Source organism: Myotis daubentonii, chromosome 4, assembly GCF_963259705.1.
Source record: "Myotis daubentonii chromosome 4, mMyoDau2.1, whole genome shotgun sequence".
Taxonomy (NCBI): domain Eukaryota; kingdom Metazoa; phylum Chordata; class Mammalia; order Chiroptera; family Vespertilionidae; genus Myotis; species Myotis daubentonii.
In genome coordinates, this window is record NC_081843.1 from 4038575 (window position 1) to 4061255 (window position 22681).

General features: G+C 43.4%; 1 protein-coding gene across 1 annotated transcript; it reads left to right on the forward strand.

Annotated features, from left to right (window-relative positions):
* The first annotated feature begins 7153 nt into the window (after positions 1-7153).
* ANKS4B (ankyrin repeat and sterile alpha motif domain containing 4B) lies at positions 7154-19737 on the forward strand. Its single transcript, XM_059692031.1, has 2 exons — positions 7154-7376; positions 18415-19737. The coding sequence occupies exons 1-2, from the start codon at positions 7213-7215 to the stop codon at positions 19493-19495; spliced, it is 1245 nt and encodes a 414-aa protein (XP_059548014.1). The 5' UTR covers positions 7154-7212; the 3' UTR covers positions 19496-19737.
* Positions 19738-22681: the final 2944 nt, after the last annotated feature.

The following is a 22681-nucleotide window of genomic DNA, read 5'->3' on the forward strand; positions in this document are numbered from 1 at the left end:
ACTGAGCACCACTACCACATACCCAGGAGAGCCCCACTTCCTGCAGACCAGAGGAGATCCATGAGCCCCACCAGGAGAGAACCATTAGTGTCACTCTCCAAACCCCAGGTGGCTCCCCTTCTGAGCTTGCACTTAGGGAGTATTGTCAATGAGCTGTGCCACCCTGGTCCCTGGCACAGAAGGCTACAGTGGGCTTGGGAAGACTCTAGGAAAAACTGAATGGTGGGGCTACGGGGCAGAACTAATTTCCCCCCAAATCCTGCACCATTTCTACCTTCTTATGCAGAGCCCTCCCTTCACAAGGTCAACTCTTGGTCTGTTTGGACCTGATGAACACTGCTGGCCTCACCCTGATGACCCCATGAGACCCTGCTCCACCACAAAGGTCCACAGGCACACAACAGGTGGCAGTTGACCTTAGAGTACTCTGAGACTGTTGTTGAGTGGCCTCAAACCCAGCACTGATGCTGAATTTGAATCTGTATCAATATGGCGAACACCACTAGCCCCTACCTCCTGACTCACTAGAACCTCCCTATGCAACTCCTGTACTATCAGAGGCTCTTTCAATGACAACTTAGCAGGTAGCTAATAGGTGCAGGTGGATCTCAGGAAGACTTGGGCCTTTTGCTGACCTGCCCCTGGGCTCAATGCTGGTGGAAACCAATTTGGTGTGTATCTAGGCCTCTCCCAACACACCAAGAGGCAGTTACAAATTGTGAGTTGCTTAATAGCTTAAAATAGGCAGCCCAGGATTGGTAACAAGCAGCACCTGACATTGACTAACACTGGCACTAGATCCCCTTCTAAGGGGCCCCAGAACAAACACAACCAGTGATTCCGACCACATGAGAGTATGACCCCATTAACTCCACAAGTGACACACACAAAGGGAGATATCAGCAGACACCAGAACCTATTTGGGCAAATTCAGCTTTGTGGAGTCAACCCCCCACACAGAAGCTTATACATTGTGCTCAGGGTCAATCCTCATAGACAGCCAGAGAGGTAATTCAGCTCACAGATAGGCCAACAATAATCAAGACTCAGCTACAATAGGAAGGCTCACATGACATACACAAGGGACATTCTTGGAGCACCTACCTCAGCCAATAAGGAAGACTGCCCTTTTGAGCCCCACAGGACACCTACTACATAAGGCTACCATACCAAGGCAGACAGCCAAAATGGGGAGACAAAGAAACATGTCTCAAATTAAAGAACAGGAGAAATCCCCAGAAAAAGAACAAAATAAAGTGGAGACAAACAAGTTACCAGGTTCAGAGTTCAAAACAATAGTTGTAAGGATGCTCAAGAAACGTAGTGAAAACTTATACAGCATAAGAAAGGACATAGATGCCATAAAAAAGAACCAGTCGGAAATGAAGAATACAATATCTGAAATGAAGAATACACAAGAAGGAATTAACTGAAGGTTAGATGAAGCAGAAGTTTGGAACAGTGATTTGTCAGCAGAAAACACCCATCAGAGATGAAAAAAAGAAAAAAATTTAATGAGGATAGTCTAAGGCAGTGGTCGGCAAACTGTGGCTCGCGAGCCACATGCGGCTTTTTGGCCCCTGGAGTGTGGCACTTCCACAGAATACTACATGTGGGCGTGCATGTACAGTGCAATTGAAACTTTGTGGCCCATGCGCAGAAGTTGGTATTTTGTGGAAGTGCCACACTCAAGGGTCCAAAGAGCTGCATATGGCCCCGCGAGCCACAGTTTGCCAACCACTGGTCTAAGGGACCTTTGAGACAACATGAAGCATAACAGCATCTGCATCATAGGGGTACCAGAAGGGGAAGAAAGAGAACAAGGAATTGAGAAACTATTTGAAGAAATAATAAATGAAAACTTCCCTATCCTGGTGAAGGAAACAGGTTCAGGAAGTATAGAGAGTCCTCAACAAGATCAACCCAAAGAAGCCCAACCCAAGACATATCAAAAGCAGCAAGAAAAAGACAGTTACCTACAAGAGAGCTCCCATAAGACTGTCAGCTAATTTTTCAAAAGAAACATTTCAGAAAGGTATGGCATGAAATATTCAGTGATGAAACCAAGAGCCTACAACCAAGACTACTCTACCTAGCAAGGCTATCATTTAAAAATTGAGTGAGATATAAAGAGCTTCTGAGACAAGAAAAAGCTAAAGGAGCTTATTACCCCCAAACCAGTATTGCATAAAATGGTAAAGGATCTTCTAGAAGAAGAAGAAGAAGAAAAGAAATCTATAAAGAATAAAATGGCAATAAATACATGCCTATCAATAATCACTTTAAATGTAAATAGACTAAATACTCCAAATTAAAAGACATAGGGCAGCTGACTGAATAAGAAAATAAGACCAATATATATATGCTATCTATAAGAGACCCACCTCAGAATGAAAGGTACACACAGACTCAAAGGAAAGGGATGGAAAAGGATATATCATGCAGATGCAAATGAAAAAAAATGCTGAGGTAGAAACACTTATATCACAGAAAATAGACTTTAAAATGAAGTCTATAATAAGAAACAAAGAAGGACATTACATAATGATAAAGGGATCTATCCAAGAAGTGGATATAACACTTGTAAACATTTGTTCACCCAACACAGGAGCACCCAAATATATAAAGCAAATATTGATGAACATAAAGGGACAGATCATTAGTAATACAGTCAGAGTAGGAGACTTTAACAGACCATTGACACCAATAGATAAACCTTCCAAACAAAAGGTCAACAAGGAAACAGTAGCCTGAAATGACACACTATACCAGATGGCTTTAATTCATATTTTCACAGCATTTCACCCTAAAGCAGCAGAATACACATTATTTTCAAGAGCACAGAGAACATTTTATAGGATGGACCACATGTTAGGACACAAAACAAATCTCAATAAGTTTAAGAAGGTTGCAATCATTTCAAGTGTCTGCTCTGACCACAATTGTATGAAACCAAAAATCAATTACAAGAACACACAAACACATGAAGGCTAAATGACATGCTACTAAACAAAGAATGAGTTAACAATGAAGTCAAAAAAGTTACCTTGAAACAAATAAAAATAAATACACAACAACTCAAAATCTCTGAGACACAGTGATGGCAGTCCTAAGAAAGAAATTCATAGCATTACAGACCTATCTCAAGAAGCAAGAAAAATCTCAAATAAACAATCTAACCTTACCTCTACAGGAACTAGAAATTTAAAAAAAAAAAAAAACCAAAGTGAGTAGAAAAGAGGAAATAATAAAGACTAGAGAGGAGCCCACTGGCGTGGCTCAGTGGTTGAGCATCGACCTATGAACCAGGAGATCGTGGTTTGTTTTCAGGTCAGGGCATATGCCCAGGTTGCAGGCTCAATGCCCAGTAGGAGGTGTGCAGGAAGCAGCCTATCAGTGATTCTCCATCATCATTGATGTTTCTATCTCTCTCTCCCTCTCTCCCTCTCCCTTCCTCTCTGAAATCAATAAAAATATTTTTTTTAAAAAAGACTAGAGGGGAAATAAATGACATAGAGACTAAAAAAAAAATACAAAAGATTAGTGAAACAAGGGCTGATTATTTAAAAAGATAAACAATATTAACAAACCTTTAACCAAGCTCAAAAAGGAAAAAAAGAGAGAGGACTCAAATAAAATCAGAAATTAAAGAGAAGTGATAATGGCATCACAGATACAAAGGATTGTAAGACAATATTATGAACAATTATGCCAACAAATGAGACAATCTGGATGAAATGGGTAAATTCCAAAAAACACAATTTTCAATAAAAGAATGAGGAAGAATAAGATATCTGAATAGACCAATTACAACTAATGAAATCAAAGCAGTATTCAAAACACTCCCAGCAAACAAAAGTCCTGGACTAGGTGGCTTCACAGATTAATTTTACCAAACATTCAAAGAAGACCTAAAACAGATACTTCTCATACTATTCCAAAAATTTCAAGTTTAGAGAGGACTCCCAAGCTCATTCCAAAAAAAGGTAAAGACACTACAAAGAAAGAAATATATATAGGCCAATATCCCTGATAAACATAGATGCAAAAATACTCAACAAAGTATTAGCAAACTGAATCCAGCAATACATTAAAAAGATCATACACCATGATCAAGTGGGATTTATTCCCGGGATGCAAAGTTGATACAATATCTGAAAATCAATTAATGTGACATGCTACATAAACAAAATGAATGATAAAAATCACATGATCATATCAAGAGATGAAAAAAAGCATTTGACAAAATCCAGCACCCATTTATGATAAAAATTCTCATCATAACTCAACATTTTAAAGGTCATATATGAAAAACCCACAGCTGACCTCATACTCAATGGGGAAAAACTAAAAATGTTTCCCTTAAGATCAGATATAAGACAGGGATGCCCGCTTTCACCATTCTTATTCAACATGGTACTGGAAGTCCTAGCTACAGCAACCAGACAAGAAGAAAAAATAAAAGGCATTCAAATTGGAAAGGAAGAAATAACCTCTCATTATCTGCAGATGACATTATACTATATATAGGGAATCCTAAAGACTCCACCAAAAAACAAGACAAAACAAAAAAAACTACTAGAATGGATAAATGAATTCAGTAAAGTAGCAGGATAGAAAATTAACATTCAAAAATTGGTTGTATTTTTATATAACAATAATGAACTATCAGAAAGGGAAACCAAGAAAACAACCCCATTTACAATTCCATAAAAAATACCTGGGAATAAATTTAATCAAGGATGTAAAAGACATGAACTCAGAAAATTATATGGCACTGAAGAAAGAAATAGAAGAAGATACAAATATACCATGTTCCTGGATAGAAAAAATTAATATCATTAATATGTTCATACTACCCAAGGCAATCTATAGAGTCAACACAATTCCTGTCAAAATACCAATGGTGTATTTCACAGAACTAGAAACAGTCCAAAAATGTATATGGAACCATATAAGAAAACCCTGAATAGCTCAGCAGTATTGAGAAAGAAGAACAAAGTTGGAGGTTTCCTGCTACCTGTTATCAGACTATACTATAGGGACATAGTAATCAAAACATCATGGTACTGGCATAAAAACAGACATATAGACCAATGGAACAGACTAGAGAGCCCAGAAATAACCCCACACCTATGTGGTCAATTAATATTTGACAACGGAGGCAAGAACATAGAATGGGGTAAAGATGATCAATAAATGGTGTTGTAAATACTGGACAGATACATGCAAAAAAAATAAAACTAGATCACCTCTTCACACCATATTTAAGAATAAACTAAAAATGAATTAAAAACCTAAATGTAAGACTCAAAACCATAAAAATCCTAAAAGAAAACATAGGCAGTATCTCGGACATTTCTATAGCAATATTTTTTCTGATATATCTCCTTGGGCAAGGGAAACAAATGATAAAATAAATGAATGGGACTACAGCAAACTAAAATATTTTTGCACAGCAAAGAAAACCAACAAAGGGAAGAGATAACCTAAATGGGAGAGCATGTTCACCAATGATACATCTGATAAGTGGTTAATATGCAAAATTTATAAAGAACACTTACAACTCAACACCAAAAAAAACCCAAAAAGTAAACAAACAAACAATACAATTAAGAAATGGGCGAGGAACCTGAGCAAATACTTCCCCAAAGAGAACATACAGATGGCCACTAGACATATGAAAAGATGCTTGATGGCAGAGAAATGCAAATTAAAACCACAATGAGATTAAAACCATAAAGCAAATTAAAATCACCTCACACCTGTCAGAATAGCTATCATGAATAAATCCACAAATGATAAGTGTTGGTGAGGATGTGGAGAAAAGGGAACCCTCATGCACTGTTGGTGAGAATGCAGACTGGTGCAGCCACTGTGGAAAACGGTATGGAGTTTCCTAAAAAAATTAAAAATGGAACTGTCTTATGATCCAGCGATTCCACTTCTGGAGATTTGTCCAAAGAAACTTAAAACACTTATTTTATTGGAAAGAATTATGTTCATTGCAGTATTTTTTATAATAGCCAAAACATGAAAGCAACCTAAGTGACCATCAATAGATGAGTGGACCATAAAATAGAATGAAATCTTACCATTTACGACAGTATGGATGGACCTAGAGGGTATTATGCTCAGTAAAACAAGTCAGAGGAAAACAAATACCATATGGTTTCAATTATATGTGGATTCTAAAGGACAAAATAAATGAATAAAATTGCAACAGATGCATGGACACAGAGAGTGAACTGGTTGTTGCCAGAAGGGAGGGACATTGGGGGACTGGGTGAAAGAGGTGAAGGGATTAAGAAGTTAAAATTGGTAGTGACAACATAGTCATGGAGATGTAAGTAAAACATACTGGTAGGGAATATAATCAATAATATTGTGATAACTATGGCACCAATTGATGGCAATACTATGTAAAGTATATGATTGTCTAAACACTAAGCTGTAAAACTGACACCAATACAAAATAAAGTTGGAAGAAAAAAAAAGAATGCATTTTTAAAAATCTAAAAATGTACTTCAATACATGTTTTAAAAAACACTGTATATTTTATGATTCCATTTATAGGGAATTCCCATGAAAAGCAAGATTATAGAGACACAAAGCAGATCGCTGGTTTCCTGAGCTGGGAGTGGGAATGAGGATTGACTATAAGTGAGCATAAGGGAGATTTTGGGGTGATGGACATGTTCTAAAATTGGATTATGGTGATAATTACACAACGCTGTAAATTTACTAATGATCATTGAATTGTCTACTTAAAATGGATGAGTTTCACAGTATGTAAATTGAACCTCAATAAAACAACTCTAAAAATAGGCCTCCCCGGGAAAACTAGTTTAGTTCCCTAAACTAGTTCTGAGTTTTTTGGCAATTATTTTCAATATTCTAAGCCTAGGTAACCAATATTATATTCAAGACTTGTTCATGGAAATTCAAAAATTAAATGTGTCCCCAAAGCACTCAAGATGAACACACAGCAGTCCTCAATATTTAACGTCATGGCCATTCTGGAAAGAAAGAGTCCAAGTTCAGTGCTATCAGTGTTTCTGGCTGCCTTCCAGGAGGGAGGCTGGAGTGAGCTTTGCCCTGGGTGACACTCTTCCTTGTCACTGATTAACCAGCTTTGTAGGAAGGCTGCTCCACCAACATCCTGCTCTGCCTGGAGTTGATACCTGGCCAAGCGTCGGTGAGCAGGAAACATGTCCTCTCGCTACCACCAAGCTGCCAGTGACAGCTACCTGGAACTTCTGAAAGAGGCGACCAGGAGGGATCTGAACCTCTCTGATGAGGATGGCATGACGCCCACACTCCTGGCCGCCTACCACGGGAACCTGGAAGCCCTGGAGATCATCTGCAGCAGAGGGTGAGTGCAGCCTGGAGCTTCCCCTGGAAACTGTTTCCGCAGGGTTTGGCAGACCAGCAGCAAGAGCAGGGAATTCAGTGAAAATACTTTACCCTCCTTCTAGACTAAATAATTGTCTTTCTGGAGAAAGGGGGAACATTGCCTGGAGATGCTCTCTTTACTCACTGAGAACTGGCAACGTGGGGCAGGCTCGTCCTCTGTGAGCCGCGTACAGGGGCGAAACCCTGAACTCTAAGGCTTGTTATCACCCTCATGGGGAAGATATTTTAATTCTGTGCCTTAAAAAAATGTTGTCCATAATATAAATGGTTGCCCCTTTGAAAAAGAGATCACTGTTTTACTTGGTTTTAAGATGTCAACCCTGACTGGAACCAATGATGTCATTTTATTTCTTTTTATCTCTGCCATTAAAATCCCATAGCCTTCTGTTAACTCTTAATCCTAGGGCGGGTCCATGATTCTTAGATGAAGTTGCTGACTTTACAAGCTGTAAAAGAGACCTTAAGTCTGTCTTACCTTCATCACCTCTCTGGCAGTAAGACACATCCATGCACACCCCCTCCCTCCTCCCTACAGATTCTAGCTCAGAGCCAGCTAGCTCTTTTCTTCTGCATGTTAACAGAGGGGCCAGGCTGTGTTGGCAACCATAACCCAAGGAGGGTAAAGAAAGAAAAAAGTGTGAACAAAGGAGCCCAATGAGTTTATTTCAATTCAACACTTGTTTATTTATACATGTCAGCTATGTGTCAGCCATTCTGCTAGCTGCTGGGGATGCTGCAGTCAACAAGAGACACATATTGTCCTCATGGTGATCGGGTTTGAGAGAGGAAGACAGAAATTAAGTCATGTATGATATGTGCTACAAAGGGGGTGAGCAAAGGCTTTTCTGGAGCATTTCAGTTGGGATTTGAAGGATGAGAAGGAGTTGGCCAAATGAAGGTGGGAGGAGGAGTGTTTCCACGTGAGCACTGTGCACTCTCGGAACTGAAGAAGTTGAGTATGGCTGGTCATGGCTTGAGTGAGAGAGGCCAAGTTGTAAGAGACAAGAGCAGATCACAGAGCCTTGTAAACTCTGTGCGGGGCACGGGCAGCATTGCCATGGATCTGCACAGGGCCGCACTGGGTAGATTTGTGTTTGCCAGATTTGCTCAGGCAGGTGTGCAGCCATAAGAGAGAAAGCCTGGACTCTCTTACTGGTCTAGATGAGAGATGAGCAAGGGTAGAGCAGTGCTAATGGGAGATATGAATGGATTTGATGGCAGTTTAAATGTACAACTCATTATGATTGACTGGATGTTGGGCAGGTGGATAAAGGAGCAGGAGGATCAAGGCCCCAGGTTCTGGCTTCAACATCTTGGGAGTGTTGGCTCCCTTTATTGAAGTAGGGCACTTTAGGAAAAGTTAGAAGAACCAAAGGCAGTGGGCAGAGTTTCTGAGTTGAGAACTGAATGAGGAAGTCAGTGGAATGGCGCTTTCCCATCCCTTCTGCTGATGACACTTTGCCCCACCCCCATCAATCAGTGTTCTCCGGATCATAACACCCTGCCAGCTCTCCCCTCTCCCAAACTTTCTCTACTCAGAGTGTTCCACCTCTGCTCCAAACGCATGATGGCAGCTCCTTCACAACTGTGGAAGCCCTTGCTCCCTTTGAGGTCCAATTTAAATGGCAACGGCAATGCCTAGGTTCTCTCTCTCTCTCTCTCTCTCTCTCTCTCTCTCTCTCTCTCTCTCTTTCTCCCTTCCCCCCTCCCATCCACCCTCCCTCCCTCTCTCCCTATCAATCTTTGTCTCTCTCCTTTGGTATGCCTAAAACATTAGCTTATGCTTATTATTCTGCTGGTCTTTATTTATGACAAATGTAACTTAAGCTGAACCCAGAAAATAAACCATATATATGCACACAAATTATAAAAGAAAAATGTTGTATAATGTCATGCTATTAACAGTTGTATGTTGTATATCCTATATAATAAAGAGGTAATATGCAAATTAACCATCACACCCTCGCACAAGATGGCTGCCCCCATGTAGTCACAAGATGGCCAGCAGGGGAGGGCAGTTAGGGGTGATCGGGCCGGCAGGTGAGTAGATAGGCCTTGATCAGGCTGGCAGGAGAGTGGTTAGGGGGTGATCAGGCTGGCAGGCAGAAGCAGTTAGGGGCAATCAGGCAGGCAGACAGGCGAGTGGTTGGGAGCCAGCAGTCCTGGATTGTGAGACGGATGTCCCCTGAGGGGTCCCAAATTGAAGAGGATGCAGGGTGGGCTGAGGGACACACCCCGCCCCCTCCCCAGTGCACAAATTTCATGCACCAGGCCTCTAGTATAATATATAGCTACACTAATAAAAGACAAAGATGTTAATTGACCATACCTTTGCTATGCCCTAAGCCACACCCACCAGCCAATCAGAGCGACTATATGCACATTAACCCAACCAAGATGGCGGCCGGCAGCCATGGAGCTGGAGCAAGCAGGAGGCTTGGTTGCCTGGGCGATGGAGGAAGCCAAGCTTCCTGCCTGCCCTGAGCCAGCTGTGGCCTCCGCTTAAGGCAACAAAGTTTCAATTATAGAAGACAAATAAATCCCAGATACCTGCTTCCAGCCAGCCTCCACTAGGAGCTTGGGTGGCTGGGGGTTGTGGCCAACCTGCAAACAGCCATCAGCCCCTCACTCAGGCTGGCCACACCCTCATGGGGTGAGGGTCCCCACTGGGGGGCTTAGCCAGCCTGAAAATGGCTCTCAGCCCCTAATCCAGACTGGCCAGGCACCGCAGCAGGACCCCCACCCTGAAGGGGCTGTGGCCAGCCTGTAAACAGCCATCAGCCCCTCACCCAGGCTGGCCAGGCACCCCAGGGGGGACCCCTACCCTGAAGAGGCTGTGGCCAGCCTGCAAACAGCCATCAGCCCCTCACCCAAGCTGGTCAGGCACCCCAAGGGGGACCCTCACCGTTAAGGGGCTGTGGCCAACCTGCAAACAGCCATCAGCACCTCACCCAGGCTGGCCAGGCACTCCTATATAATAAAAAGGTAATATGCAAATTGACCCTAATAGCAGAATGACTGGGAATGACTGGTCACTATGACAGACACTGACCACCAGGGGCCAGATGCTCAATGCAGGAGCTGTCCCCTGGTGGTCAGTGCGCTCCCACAGGGGGAGCTCTGCTCAGCCACAAGCCAGGCTAATGGCTGCCAGTACAGCGGTGGTGGTGGGAGCCTGTCCCGCCTCCTCAGCAGTGCTAAGGATGTCCGACTGCAGCTTAGGCATGCTCCCCGCTGGCAAGTGGACATCCCCCGAGGGCTCCCAGGCTGCCAGAGGGATGTCTGACTGCCTGCAGCTTAGGCCAAATCCCCCAAGTAGCGGGCCTAAGCCAGCAGGTGGTCATCCCCCAAGGGGTCCCAGACTGCAAGAGGGCACAGGCCAGGCTGAGGGACCCCCCTGAGTGCACAAATTTTTGTGCACCAGGCCTCTAGGTGTGTATATAAATATACATGTATAGGTATTGTATAAATGTGTGTATATTTATACACACACACACACAATGATATCTAAGTAGACATTTTTGGTAGCATCCTTTTTTTTTAAGCCTCAGTATATAATGACAATTTTTCTCTGTGATTATACATTCTTTTATAATTTAATTTTTAGGGACTTGTTATTCAAGGCAATAAATATATTTCTTACTAAGCCTCTTTTCTGGATATATAATTTGTTTCCTATTATTTAAACTCTGCTGTGATGAGTGCATTTGTACATAAATCTTTGCTCTCATTTTCTTGAGGCTAACTTCTCCAAAGTAAGATTTAAATTGACATGTGCACAATTTAAATAGTTTTTTGTGTATATTGACAAATTATTCTTTAGAAAGTAAGTACACATTTTTGTCAATATCATAGGTCCAAAATGATATATCATGGTGGCTTTAATGCTCCTTTCCTTGGTTACTAGTGAAGTTGAAAATTCTTTTTATGTTTAGTGGCCATATTTCTACTTTTGTGAACTGTGTGTTTATAATCTTCTCCCACTTTTTAAACAATTTTTCCATTACTTTTCAGAGAGAGTGAAAGGGAGGGAGGGAGAGAGAAAGAGAGAGAGAGAGAAAGAGAGAGAGAGAGAGAGAGAGAGAGAGAGAGACATTGATGTGAGAGAGACACATCGATTGGTTGCCTCTCGCATGCACCCCAACCAGGGCGGGGAGGGAACCTGCAAGCCCAGCCAGGGCTTGTCCCATGTTTTTATTGAGATCTTCAACATTTCTCATCGATACATAAAAAATTATTTTTTAAGTTATAATACCAGTCTTTTGTCATGATGTTACAAATATTTTCACAATTCATAATTCACATTTTTACAACAAATATTTTAAAAATAAATGAAAATATGTTTTTAGCAGTTTTTAAGTTTTATTTATTTTATTAAGTTATTTATTTTGAATACTTAATTCATATATTCTTTATTTTGATTGATGGCTTGAGGTTTTGATCTCATTATACCTTCCCCAAGTCGTTAATCACTTATCTCAACACAATTTGCTATACAGTTCACCCTTTTCCCATTTATTTGACAAGGTAATTTCTCTCAATGCAATCTCAAAATCCAGTCCATTAAGTTGTATTTATTAAACACTGTGGGCAAATTCTTCTGGCCCTACTTCTTCTGGTCCTTCCTTCTCAACTCTTGTCTTTTGATTGGTCTAGCACATCTCAGATTTTGCTTCCTTCTCCCAGAAGCATTTAAGACTGGTTGTGGTAAGTTGGCCCAGTATAGGCTGAAAAAAATGTTTTTTGAGGGTTTTCCTAAGTGTCCTCGCATTTTGACCATAGCCAATCTTCAGGAACCTGTGTGAGATCCAATTGCCAATTAGATTTAAGGGAGCTAAAAAGGGAAAACAATTAAAAATTGAATTTAGAAGTTAATCAGTCACTGAGGTCTATTCCAGTCTGATGATTTCAGTGTTTATCTGTCACTACCCAACTGAGACCATGTGGTGACCATTAATATCCAAACTCTGCCTTTGTTAAGAAAAAAACTGTTTTGCTTTCTTAGTTAAATTTAATGATGGAAAGTAATAATTTCACGTGTCATTCTACACTGGAAAGATGGTCCCAATTACACAAAATGTTATTTTGTTTTTAAAATGTTCATGAATTTTTTTAGTTTTCTTTCATTTTCTAAAATGGAAATGTTTCCTTCCTCTCTGATTTTAAAGGAAAACTACTTATTGTAACATTTCATATCATATTGGAAAGATACATTTAATAAAATAAAAACCACATCAATCCTCACAGTCATCGACATTTGAATGTATGTCCTCCCAGACTTTTCCCTGTGCGAACAGGCTCACACAGGTATACTCCCCATGAAAAGGGCCATCATATTATACAAACTCTTCTAAAACCTGCTTCTCATTATTTGGCAACACATCATGGACCACATCTTGGACTTAGAGTCGAGATCCTGCCCATTTTTAATGGCTACATGGTTTGTTTTATGATTTCCTCATAATTTAGTTAATCAGTTGCTTGTTCATGATGTTTAGCTTAAATCCAGTCTTTGTTATAAATAACTTAGGACAAACATTCTTGACATTTGTCTTTACACGAGGATCTGGTATTCCCTTAGGATAAATTCTCAGAGGCAGGTTGTTGATTCAAGAGCATGCCCTGTGCTAGAGGCTGTGGCACAATGCTGGGCTGGAACGGAAGGCCTTCATGTGTCCTCCAGCTGTGTCCGTCCCCACCTCCTGCCCAGCCGGACTGCTATTTTTTTAAAAAAATATATATTTTATTGATTTTTTACAGAGAGGAAGGGAGAGGGATAGAGAGCTAGAAACATCAATGAGAGAGGAACATCGATCAGCTGCCTCCTGCACACCCCCCACCGGGTATGTGCCCGCAACCAAGGTACATGCCCTTGACCGGAATCGAACCCGGGACCCTTCAGTCCACAGACCAGCACTCTATCCACTGAGGAAAACCGGTCAGGACTGGACTGCTATTCTTAATCACTGCCTATCTGATAGGTGCATATTGGGTAGGAATTGTTTTCATTTTAATTTCTTTGATTATTAGTGAGTCTTAATATTCCTTCTTATGTGGAAAAACGTCTGAAAGAATGATTTTTTTTTCTGAGAAAGAAGTTCACACAAAATCAAGTCAACTTCCAAGGGGAAGTTGAAATGGAACAAATGTTCATAGTAATTTAATATAAGCAAATTGCCTATTTAGTGACAATAGGAGCAATCCAGCTGTAAAAGTATTGCCCCAATGTACTGATCTACCAAAATCCAATGGCAAAATATGATTATTTAAGAATCTTTTCAGTGAGTTTCTCTTTTAGAAAAAAAAGGGGAGATAGGAAAAAAAAATCAACATGATTAAATGTGTCCACAGGAAACCATGTAATATCAATATTGGACTCATGAAGTGGGGCCCATTTGTGAACACCTGGCTGGATGTGTATATAATGATTTCATGGAGAATTTATATTTATATAGACATCCGGGTTGAACGACAAAGACTGAGTTTGAAGACCCCAGGAAACCTGTCACTGGAAAATGTTTTGATGTCAGTTGCACATCCATTTGGAAGGTGGTTTGTCAGTAGGATTTCTTCAAGTGGACATAACCGAGATGCACTGGGGCGTGAGTCACTACTGATGGCTTCATCTGTAAATCTGGAATTTTGCATTCAAAGTATTCTTAACAGAAGACCCTTTTTTATTATTATTATTGATTCCAAAGAGGAAGGGAGAGAGATAGAAAGAGAAACATTAATGATGAGAGAGAATCATGGATTGGCTGCCTCCTGCATGCCCCGTACTAGGGGGTGATCAAGCCCACAACCCGGGCATGTGCCCTTGGCGAGAATCGAACCTGGGACCCTTTAGTCTGCAGGCCGACACTCTATCCACTGAGCCAAACCAGCTAGGGCAGAAGACCCATCTTTGCTGTCACCACAGGTTTTCTTCATGTTACTTCTATCTTGAAAGGATCATTGAAGATCCCTTGAGATGGGAAATTCCACTGCTCTGTGGCTTGACGTGTGTAGATTTAACCCAAGCTTCTTTTTTTAAAAAAAATGTTTTTGTTAACCCTCACCAGAGGATATTTTTTTCCCATTGATTTTTAGAAAGAGAGGAAGGGGGGAGGCGAGACAGAGAGAGAGAGGAACATTGATGTGAGACGCATCAATTGGTTGTCTCCCACACACGCCCCAGCCGGAATTGAGGCTGTAACCAAGGAGGTACATGCCCTTGATCAGAAATGAACCCGAAACCCACCAGTCCTCAGACAGAAACGCCAACCCTTGAGCCAAACCGGCTAGGGCTAACCCAAGCTTCTTAATACCCTTTAACATCCCACCACCGCTCCCTCCTCTCAATAATTTCTTTTGTAATTTCTCCAATCCCAAGACTAATTGCAGACAAAGTAATCAGTGTGTTTTGTGATATTTACAGTAATGTCTTCATCGCTTTGTCCTTCGAATGTGGTGTTTAGTTACAGCAATAACTGCCCTGCTGTGGAGAGGCTTCCTTTGGTCCAAGACAAGTAAATCAGGCCTGCCCAGAGCCCCTGGGAGGCAGACACCCAACACAGCTGTGTCATCTAACACCTCCTTCCCCGCCTCCATGCAGCTCCGTGCACTCTGCTCACCGGTAAGACAACTCCGGGCTCCCCGCCTGGCAGGCGGTCCCCCGTGAGGAGGTTGCCAGCCGCCAGTTCACGGGCTGGCTGTAGCCCAGAGATAGTTTTATTTGGACTTTACTGTCTTTCCCTTTTAAATCTGAGCCAACATTTAAAAACCAAAGAGTTTCTCATGAAATCCTGGATTTCTGGCTTGAAACTGGAAGTTCTGGCAATACTGTGCCTGCTGTTTCCAAGTGGCACTCAGCCACCGCTGAGCACCGGCCCGTCTTCCTAGAGGGAGCTTGGAAGGACAAAGCTGGCCCTGTTCCCTTCTCACACCACCAGCTCTGCGTCTTCAGGCTGAGTTTGGCACTCCTGCCAGGAGATGTAGATGCCACAAAGGACAAAAAGACACAGGCCTTGCCCCGGCCGGGTGGCTCAACTGGTTGGAGCATCATCCCATACACCAAAAGGTCGTGGGTTGGAATTAGGCGGATGCAGCGAGCAACAGGGGAGTTTCTTAGAGGGAAGGGGGATGGAGCCACACCTGGGAAGGTTAGGACTCAGCCTCCACTGTCCTTGGAGTTGAATTTTATGTGCAAAAATCGAAAGGTGTGGAGGCTGGGGGATGTAATGTTCTAGTCTGATTGGATAGAGTTCATTGTCCTTCAGACCGATTAGTGCTGGCCATGGAGGCTGTGGGCTGCAGGCGCCATTGGTGTCGGTGGCCTGCTGTCTGGCCCTCGGTGCCGCTGCCGCCTGTTGTGCGGGATAAGGTGACCGCAGGCTGTTCCACGAAATGAGGCTGCGCCACTTTCACGTTTGGGACTTTCTAGTCCATCTGAGCCGAGTGTCCTCTGCTGGTCTGTCACCTAGCGGGCGGGTTTGATCCCCTTTCAGCTCTCACATTGATGTCTCTCTCTCTCTCCTTTCTCTCTCTCTCTCTCTCTCTCTCTCTCTCTCTCTCTCTCTCTCTCTTTCTCTCTCTCTCTCTCTCTCTCTCTCTCTCTCTCTCTTTCTCTCTCTCTCTCTCTCTCTCTCTCTCTCTCTCTCTCTCTCTCTCTCTCTCTCTCTCTCCTACTCAGCTGTAAAAAGGAAGAAAATTTTACCTTTTGCAACAGCATAGATGGGCCTGAAAAACATTAATGTAGGTGAAATAAGTTAGTCAGAGAAAGACAAATACCATATGATTTCATATGTGGAATTTAATGAACAAGCTGAACTACCAAGCAAAATAGAGACAAGACTCATAGACAGAGAGCAGGCAGACAGCCCTGGCGGGGGGATTGGGGAGGGGAGGGGTGCTGCGGGGGGGTGGGTGGGGGTAGAAGTATTGAGCAAAAGCAAAAAGAGAGAGAGAGAGAGAGAGAGAGAGAGAGAGAGAGAGAGAGAGAGAGGTGAATACATGGTGATGGAAAATTTTTTAATTTAAAAAAATTTCAAAAGCCAATACAGTCAATCAATAAAACCATATCCTTGGGTGAGGATTGAAAAAAAGAAAGAAAGAAAGAAAGAAAGAAAGAAAGAAAGAAAGAAAGAAAGAAAGAAAGAAAGAAAGAAAGAAAGAAAGCAAAGAGGGCAAACAGGCTTAGCCCTCTGAGGCATGTTATCTGCTTGGGAAGGCAGGGCATAAACGTCTGACCAATCAGTAAGTCTGTGCGTGTTGGAAAACCACACGAGCTGTTGCAGGGCTGCAGGAATCTGCTGAATGGTGTGAGGGAAAGCTATGCCACGTCAAGGATTTGGAGTTTTGAGACAAGGGAAATGATAATAGGTGATGTTTATTGGATATTCACTATGTGCCAAGCACTTCTCTAATGATTTGCATATTAACTTGTTCACATAACGATTCTGTGAGTAGGTAATATTATCCTCAATTTGCAGATGAGGAACCTGAGCCTAGAACAGCTTGAAGCCCTGTCACTGGGAACGGAGGAGAGCGGGTGTAAGCGTGACTGTGTGGTGCCGGAGCCCAGGTGTGCTGCCTGTGTGCCCCTGGGCGGTCCATCACCCGCTCTTGGTCTTGTTTCACTCATCCGATAATTATCCTCATCTTCCTGCTCGAAGATGAAGACTGGGCTGGTGGTTGGCGGTGGGGAGAAGGGGGCAGTGAATGTATAAATGCTCTTAATTGAAAGGCATGAGGAGGCCAGGGTTTCCACAGGGGAGCTAGGAATCAGACTCATCAAATTGTTGGACTCTGGTTAGGCCACATTAACTAGTACAGCTCTTCTCAGCCTGGCAGTGAGCTGGCAATCTGGGGACCCAGATTCTCATTTAGGAAGTCTGGGCTGGGGCTCTTAGGACCTGTAGGATCAGAATTCTCAGCATGGTGTGGGGCCAGGGCCGTGGGCAACAATAGGTACCACTTTACTTTCCATTTGTGCCTGTTTGTAACTCAAGCCCTGGGTGGGGTGGGGTAACCCGGGCAGGACTTCAGTAGGCATGCATCGACTTCATAGGTCTTCACTGAGCACCTACCATGGCCGTCCGTCTCTGTACCAGGAATGGGTCTCTGGCCTGAATATCATCTACTAGTGCCCCCAATTCTACCTTAAAACACTGCAAAACTCTTCACATGTGTGACACTGTAATTGCATGGAAGTAAGTAGGTGGAGGGATCGGTGGCAATGTTCCTGTGAATAATGGCTGCTTCACTTTGCTCTGTGACTCAGGGGAGGGGGGAGTGGTGTGCTGGAAACCGCTCTTAGTAGCTCATGAAAGATGACTGCTAGATTGCTGGGAAGTTTGAGAGTAAAACACAAACATTATTAATAAAATTATATAAACCCATAATTTAAAGAATTATATTTAAAAATACTAAAAATGATTTTATTTCCTAATTATTTTACTATTATATCTTCTCTTAAGATTATGCATGGCTATTCTATCTACATGGTGGGAATAACATATAATGGTCTGCTACAGCACATCCTCCAAATTCCATGTCCAGGAATGTTGCATAAGTAGCTTGAAATTCCCTATGGCGGCTGTGTTTACACCACATAAATTGGCACACATTATAAAGCAGGGCTTTGATTGTTTTCCTGGATGAGCCAGTTGTGAAACATTTACTGGGGAAATTTTAATTAATCTGAGTTATATGTCGCAGCTCTCTTTCCCTCTCATTAGGCATGTGAACCAATTCTGGCCAATGAGACAGGAAAGTTGCTTTTTGAGGGAGTGTTTTGGAAATATTTTCTTGCTTAAAATAAATGAGACCCAGGATAGAAATGGGCTCTTTCTGTTTCTGGCCATGTGATGTCCGGATGGGACATACCTAGACTTTCAGTCATTATCCTCTAACAATGCCAAGGCAGGACGAACAGGCACTGTTCTTTCTTCCTTTCTTTATTAGGACCTTATATTCAGAGGAAACATGAGCTGTATTTTTGATATTTTCTCTTCTAGAGGGGACCCTGATAGATGCGACATCTGGGGAAACACTCCTCTACATTACGCAGCCTCCAATGGTCATGCCCACTGCGTCTCATTCCTGATCAACTTTGGTGCCAACATCTTTGCCTTGGACAATGATTTACAGTCTCCACTGGATGCTGCTGCCAGCAGAGAGCAGAATGAATGTGTTGCTCTCCTGGATAAGGCAGCCACTGCCCAGAACATCATGAACCCCAAGAAGGTCACCAGGCTGAAGGAGCAGGCTCAGAAGAATGCCAGGAGGCAGATCAAAGAGTGTGAGAGGCTCCAGGAGAAGCACCAGAACAAGATGGCCCGCACCTACAGAAAGGAGGAAGCCGGGACTCTCTCTTCTTCCAAGAGCACTCTTTCTAGGTCATCCCTTTCAAATGCATCTGCTTCCAGCACATTTGGGTCACTGTCTAAGGGCATTAAAGGCACCTTCAAGATACAGTTCAAGAAGAATAAAGATACAGCAGAGCAGGGAGGAAAGGAGTGCCGAAACGGGCAGAGGAATGTGATGGAAGTGTTCAGCGAGGAGGAAGAAGACACATTCTCAGGGGAGTCCAGAGAGAAGCTCTCAGCAGAGGACAGCTGTGCGCAACACGAATCCATTCTCAGTCGTCCAGGTCTAGGGAATATTGTTTTTAAAAGGAACAGAATATTGAGTCCTGAAGACATGTCAGATGACAAGAGAGGGTTGGAGTTTAAAGTGTCCAGTGAATTGTTTCAGCGACAAGGAGCAGCACAGCCTGAGGAAGCAGAGGCTGATGAAGAGGGAGATGGAAACAGCTTGGAAGAGGCCCTGCCTTGGGATGAGGATGTGGTGGAGTGGGAGGAAGACGAGGGGGACGCTACGCCCCTGGAAGTGTTCCTGCAGTCCCACCACCTGGAACAATTCCTTCCGTTTTTCATGAGAGAGCAGATTGATCTAGAAGCTCTGTTGCTTTGCTCTGATGAGGACCTTCAGAGCATACAAATGCAGCTGGGTCCCAGGAAGAAAGTTCTCAATGCTATAAACAGAAGGAAGCACGTGCTCCAGCATCCTGGCCAACTGGTCGACACCAGTCTGTGATGGCGTGCTTGACCAGCAGGGGGAGTCCGCAGCGTGGGCAAGGCAGTGCCCACTGGATGCACTCCAGGCAGTACCTGCTCTCTACTGAATGCCACCCCTGGGGATGGTGTCTAGGGTTTTGGAAATGCCCACCTAAAAGTTTGAGGCCCAAACTACTCTGAGAAAGTCTCTATACCTACACAAATAAACCACCAGTGAGAAACTCAAGGAGACCTGGGAATAAAAAATGGCATTTCTCTTCAGTTTTATTTTTAATATTTATGAATATGGAAAGGGTTAAATGGATGGCAGAGAAAAAGACTTTACTTTTAGAACTCTAGATTTAAGATTATAACTCTCATCACACTGCTTTTTACTTTCTGATTCTCATGGCCTGGGGATTCTAACTCCAGTTCTGTCCTAGGCTCTAGATTTTGTTTATTGGTGGAGATCAAAGTTCCTTCATTGGTGTAAGATTTGAAACCCAACTGAAATGTATCTAAGCCTTTAACACAGTGGTTCCCAACATGGGGCACATGCCCCACAGTGGGGGGCAGGCAATTTGATTTTTAAGGGGGGCAATTAGAAAATCAGTTATTAACCGTGAATTTTTTGCAGTTATTATGGTTCTAGGGGCCTCATATACAGTATATAAATATATATTGTGACATATTTATGCATCTCAGTCCTCTATTGTTTTGAAACTGTATTTGCTATTTTTTCGTATCACTTCATATTATTATTTTTTAACCATTTCTTAGTGATTTCTTTCTCAGTACTTCAACTGTCCTTTTGATCTTTTATTTTTCTCTTTCATTTGTGCCATGTTCTTTGGAAGCTTGTTTAGACCAAGTTAATAGCCTTTTAGGCTTCCTCTACGTGAATAAGAATTCACTTTTTGAGTAATAGGAATTCTATGTCACGGGCGGGGGGGGGTGGGCGGGCATCAGGATTTTAGAGATGCTTAGGTGGGATGTGGCCAAAAGAAGGTTGGGAACCACTGCTCTAACAGATGTCTACATGTTTGCAAGTAAAGAAAGTGGATCTACAATACTTCTGCCTGAGTACCGAGACAGGGTGTCAGGTAGGGAGAGTGAAGAGAGAACTAGAATATAGGGTACCTGCTATGGACAGAACTGTGTTTCCCCCAAATTCATATAATGATGCTCTACCCGCCAATGTGACTGGTTTTGGAGATAGGACCTTTATCAAAGAGGTGATTAAAGTTAAATGGGGTCATAGATGGGGCCCTAGTCCCATATGACTGGTGCCCTTATAAGGAGAAGAGAGAGAGACACCAGAGATGCACACGCACAGGGAAGAGGCCCCGTGAGGGACCAGCAAGAGGACGGCCATCTGCAACCCAGAGCGAGAGGCCTCAGGAGGAACCAGGCCTGCAGACACCTTGGTCTTGGACTCCCAGCCTTCAGAGCTGTAGGAAAACAAAGTTCTGTGTCTACGCCTGCGGTATTTTGTTATGAAGCCTGAGCAAGAGCGTGGGAGGAAGGGAAAGAAACACACAGGAGACAAAGTCTGGCTTATTTGGTGATTTTTCTAAGGGTGCTTACCCTCTGAAACTTAAAGGGGAAAATACCTAGGTTCTTTGTAAGGAAAATTTGATTATAAAAGAAACCTTTACATTGTCTTGCTCACTACGTGCCTCTTTCATTTCCTGTTGCCCATCCCCGTTGGTGCATGTCTGAGTCCATGCCGCTTCTGTAATGTAAGTGGGCAACATTGCTCTGACACTTTTTGAGTGGCAGCTCAAATTCAAACCGAAACCTTACTGAATAGTTAAGCTTCACTGCATTTTTATTGCCAGACTTACATCAGATGACATTTACCCTCAATTACGTGTATAAAGTAGAAACAGCGATTTCTTCAGTCTGCTTCCTGGCTCACGTCGGTCTGGGCATTTCGGGAGGCACCACGGAGGATGGAAGCATAGGGAGGGGTGTGATGGACAATTGGCTGGACTCACAATGGATGGATTCAGAGAGGTGTCAGTGTTCGAGTAGGTGACTATGTACGAAGGGAGGATTATGTTTGCAGATGCTGCATTTTGTTGGTCTGGAATAAAGTGAAGTTGTATTTGCTTTCCATAGTGTGCACACATGCAGGGTCACCTGGGAGGCACTTGGGCCCGATCCTGCCTCTGTTAGGACCTGAACTGCAGGTGCCGGACCCCCTCTCCAGGTGTCCCCGGGTCTGCCCGAGACTCGCTGCTGGGCTGTAGCAGAGGCCACTCGGAAGTGCTGCTAACGGAAAGGGTGTTTTCCAGTGGCGCGTTACCCACGCTCATCAGAGGTGACCACAAGGAAGCCTGTAACGTCTAGCAAATGGGAGGCAGTGTGAGCTGGGAACCCACTGGCCACTCGCAGGGTGAAGGCAGAGGGTGGAACGCCTCGCTGCTTGAGACAGGGAAAGGCAGGCGGTGGAAGTGCTGCTGGAACTCAGCCTGTGTGATTTCATTCTAACCGCTTCATCGAGGTGATCCTTTCTAGTTGGGATTATCTGTGCGGCCCTGCTGTAGGGAGGGGTAGCAATTGGCTCAGCAAATATGGGGGGGGGGGGGGGCGGGGGCGGAGCGTGTGTTTCCCCAGAACTGAACGCTCTCACCGTAATTATCTCTCTGCCTTTGTGTGGATTCTGGGATGAGATAGAAGGGTGTGGATCTGAAGGACACATGGATTTAAATACCTCATATAAAAATCCCATCAAAGTGCTGGGTTAGAAAAAGGAAAACATGTCTTTACAGTGAATAACTGAACCTGTGAGGCCAGGAGGGGCCATTAGAAGTTGGGTGTATGTTTTGAACTGTGGCATTTTACTTTAATTACAGTGGCCCAGCTGGTAGAGTCCATAGGCTTATCAGCCATTCCCTGAACTAAAGGGTAAATGCTATGTCTGTGATGATCACAACACTATAGCCCGCTGGGCACTGGCTCAAAATGTATGAACAGAAAAGTCAGAATTAGCGTGGGGCTACATGTCAGGGAGCAATTGAAGCGAAGTAAAGGGTTCCCTCTTCCCTGCCAGAGAGGCCAGGCCTGCCTCACGCCGGTGCAAGCTGTGCAGGGCACTCCTCTCTCAGCCACGGTGCCAGGCTCCAGACTGGGCACGCAACCGTGATGGGCCAGAGAGCCTCGGTTCTGGGACTTTAACTGCTGAGGAAGAGACCCTGTCTCTGCAGGGGCTGCTGGAGGC

Excerpts from the sequence above, each read along its gene's own strand:
- ANKS4B (XM_059692031.1), top strand. The coding sequence starts at position 7,213 with ATGTCCTCTCGCTACCACCAAGCTGCCAGTGACAGCTACCTGGAACTT. Across the intron at positions 7,377-18,414 it reads GAGATCATCTGCAGCAGAGG|AGGGGACCCTGATAGATGCG; the intron begins GTGAGTGCAGCC and ends TTTCTCTTCTAG.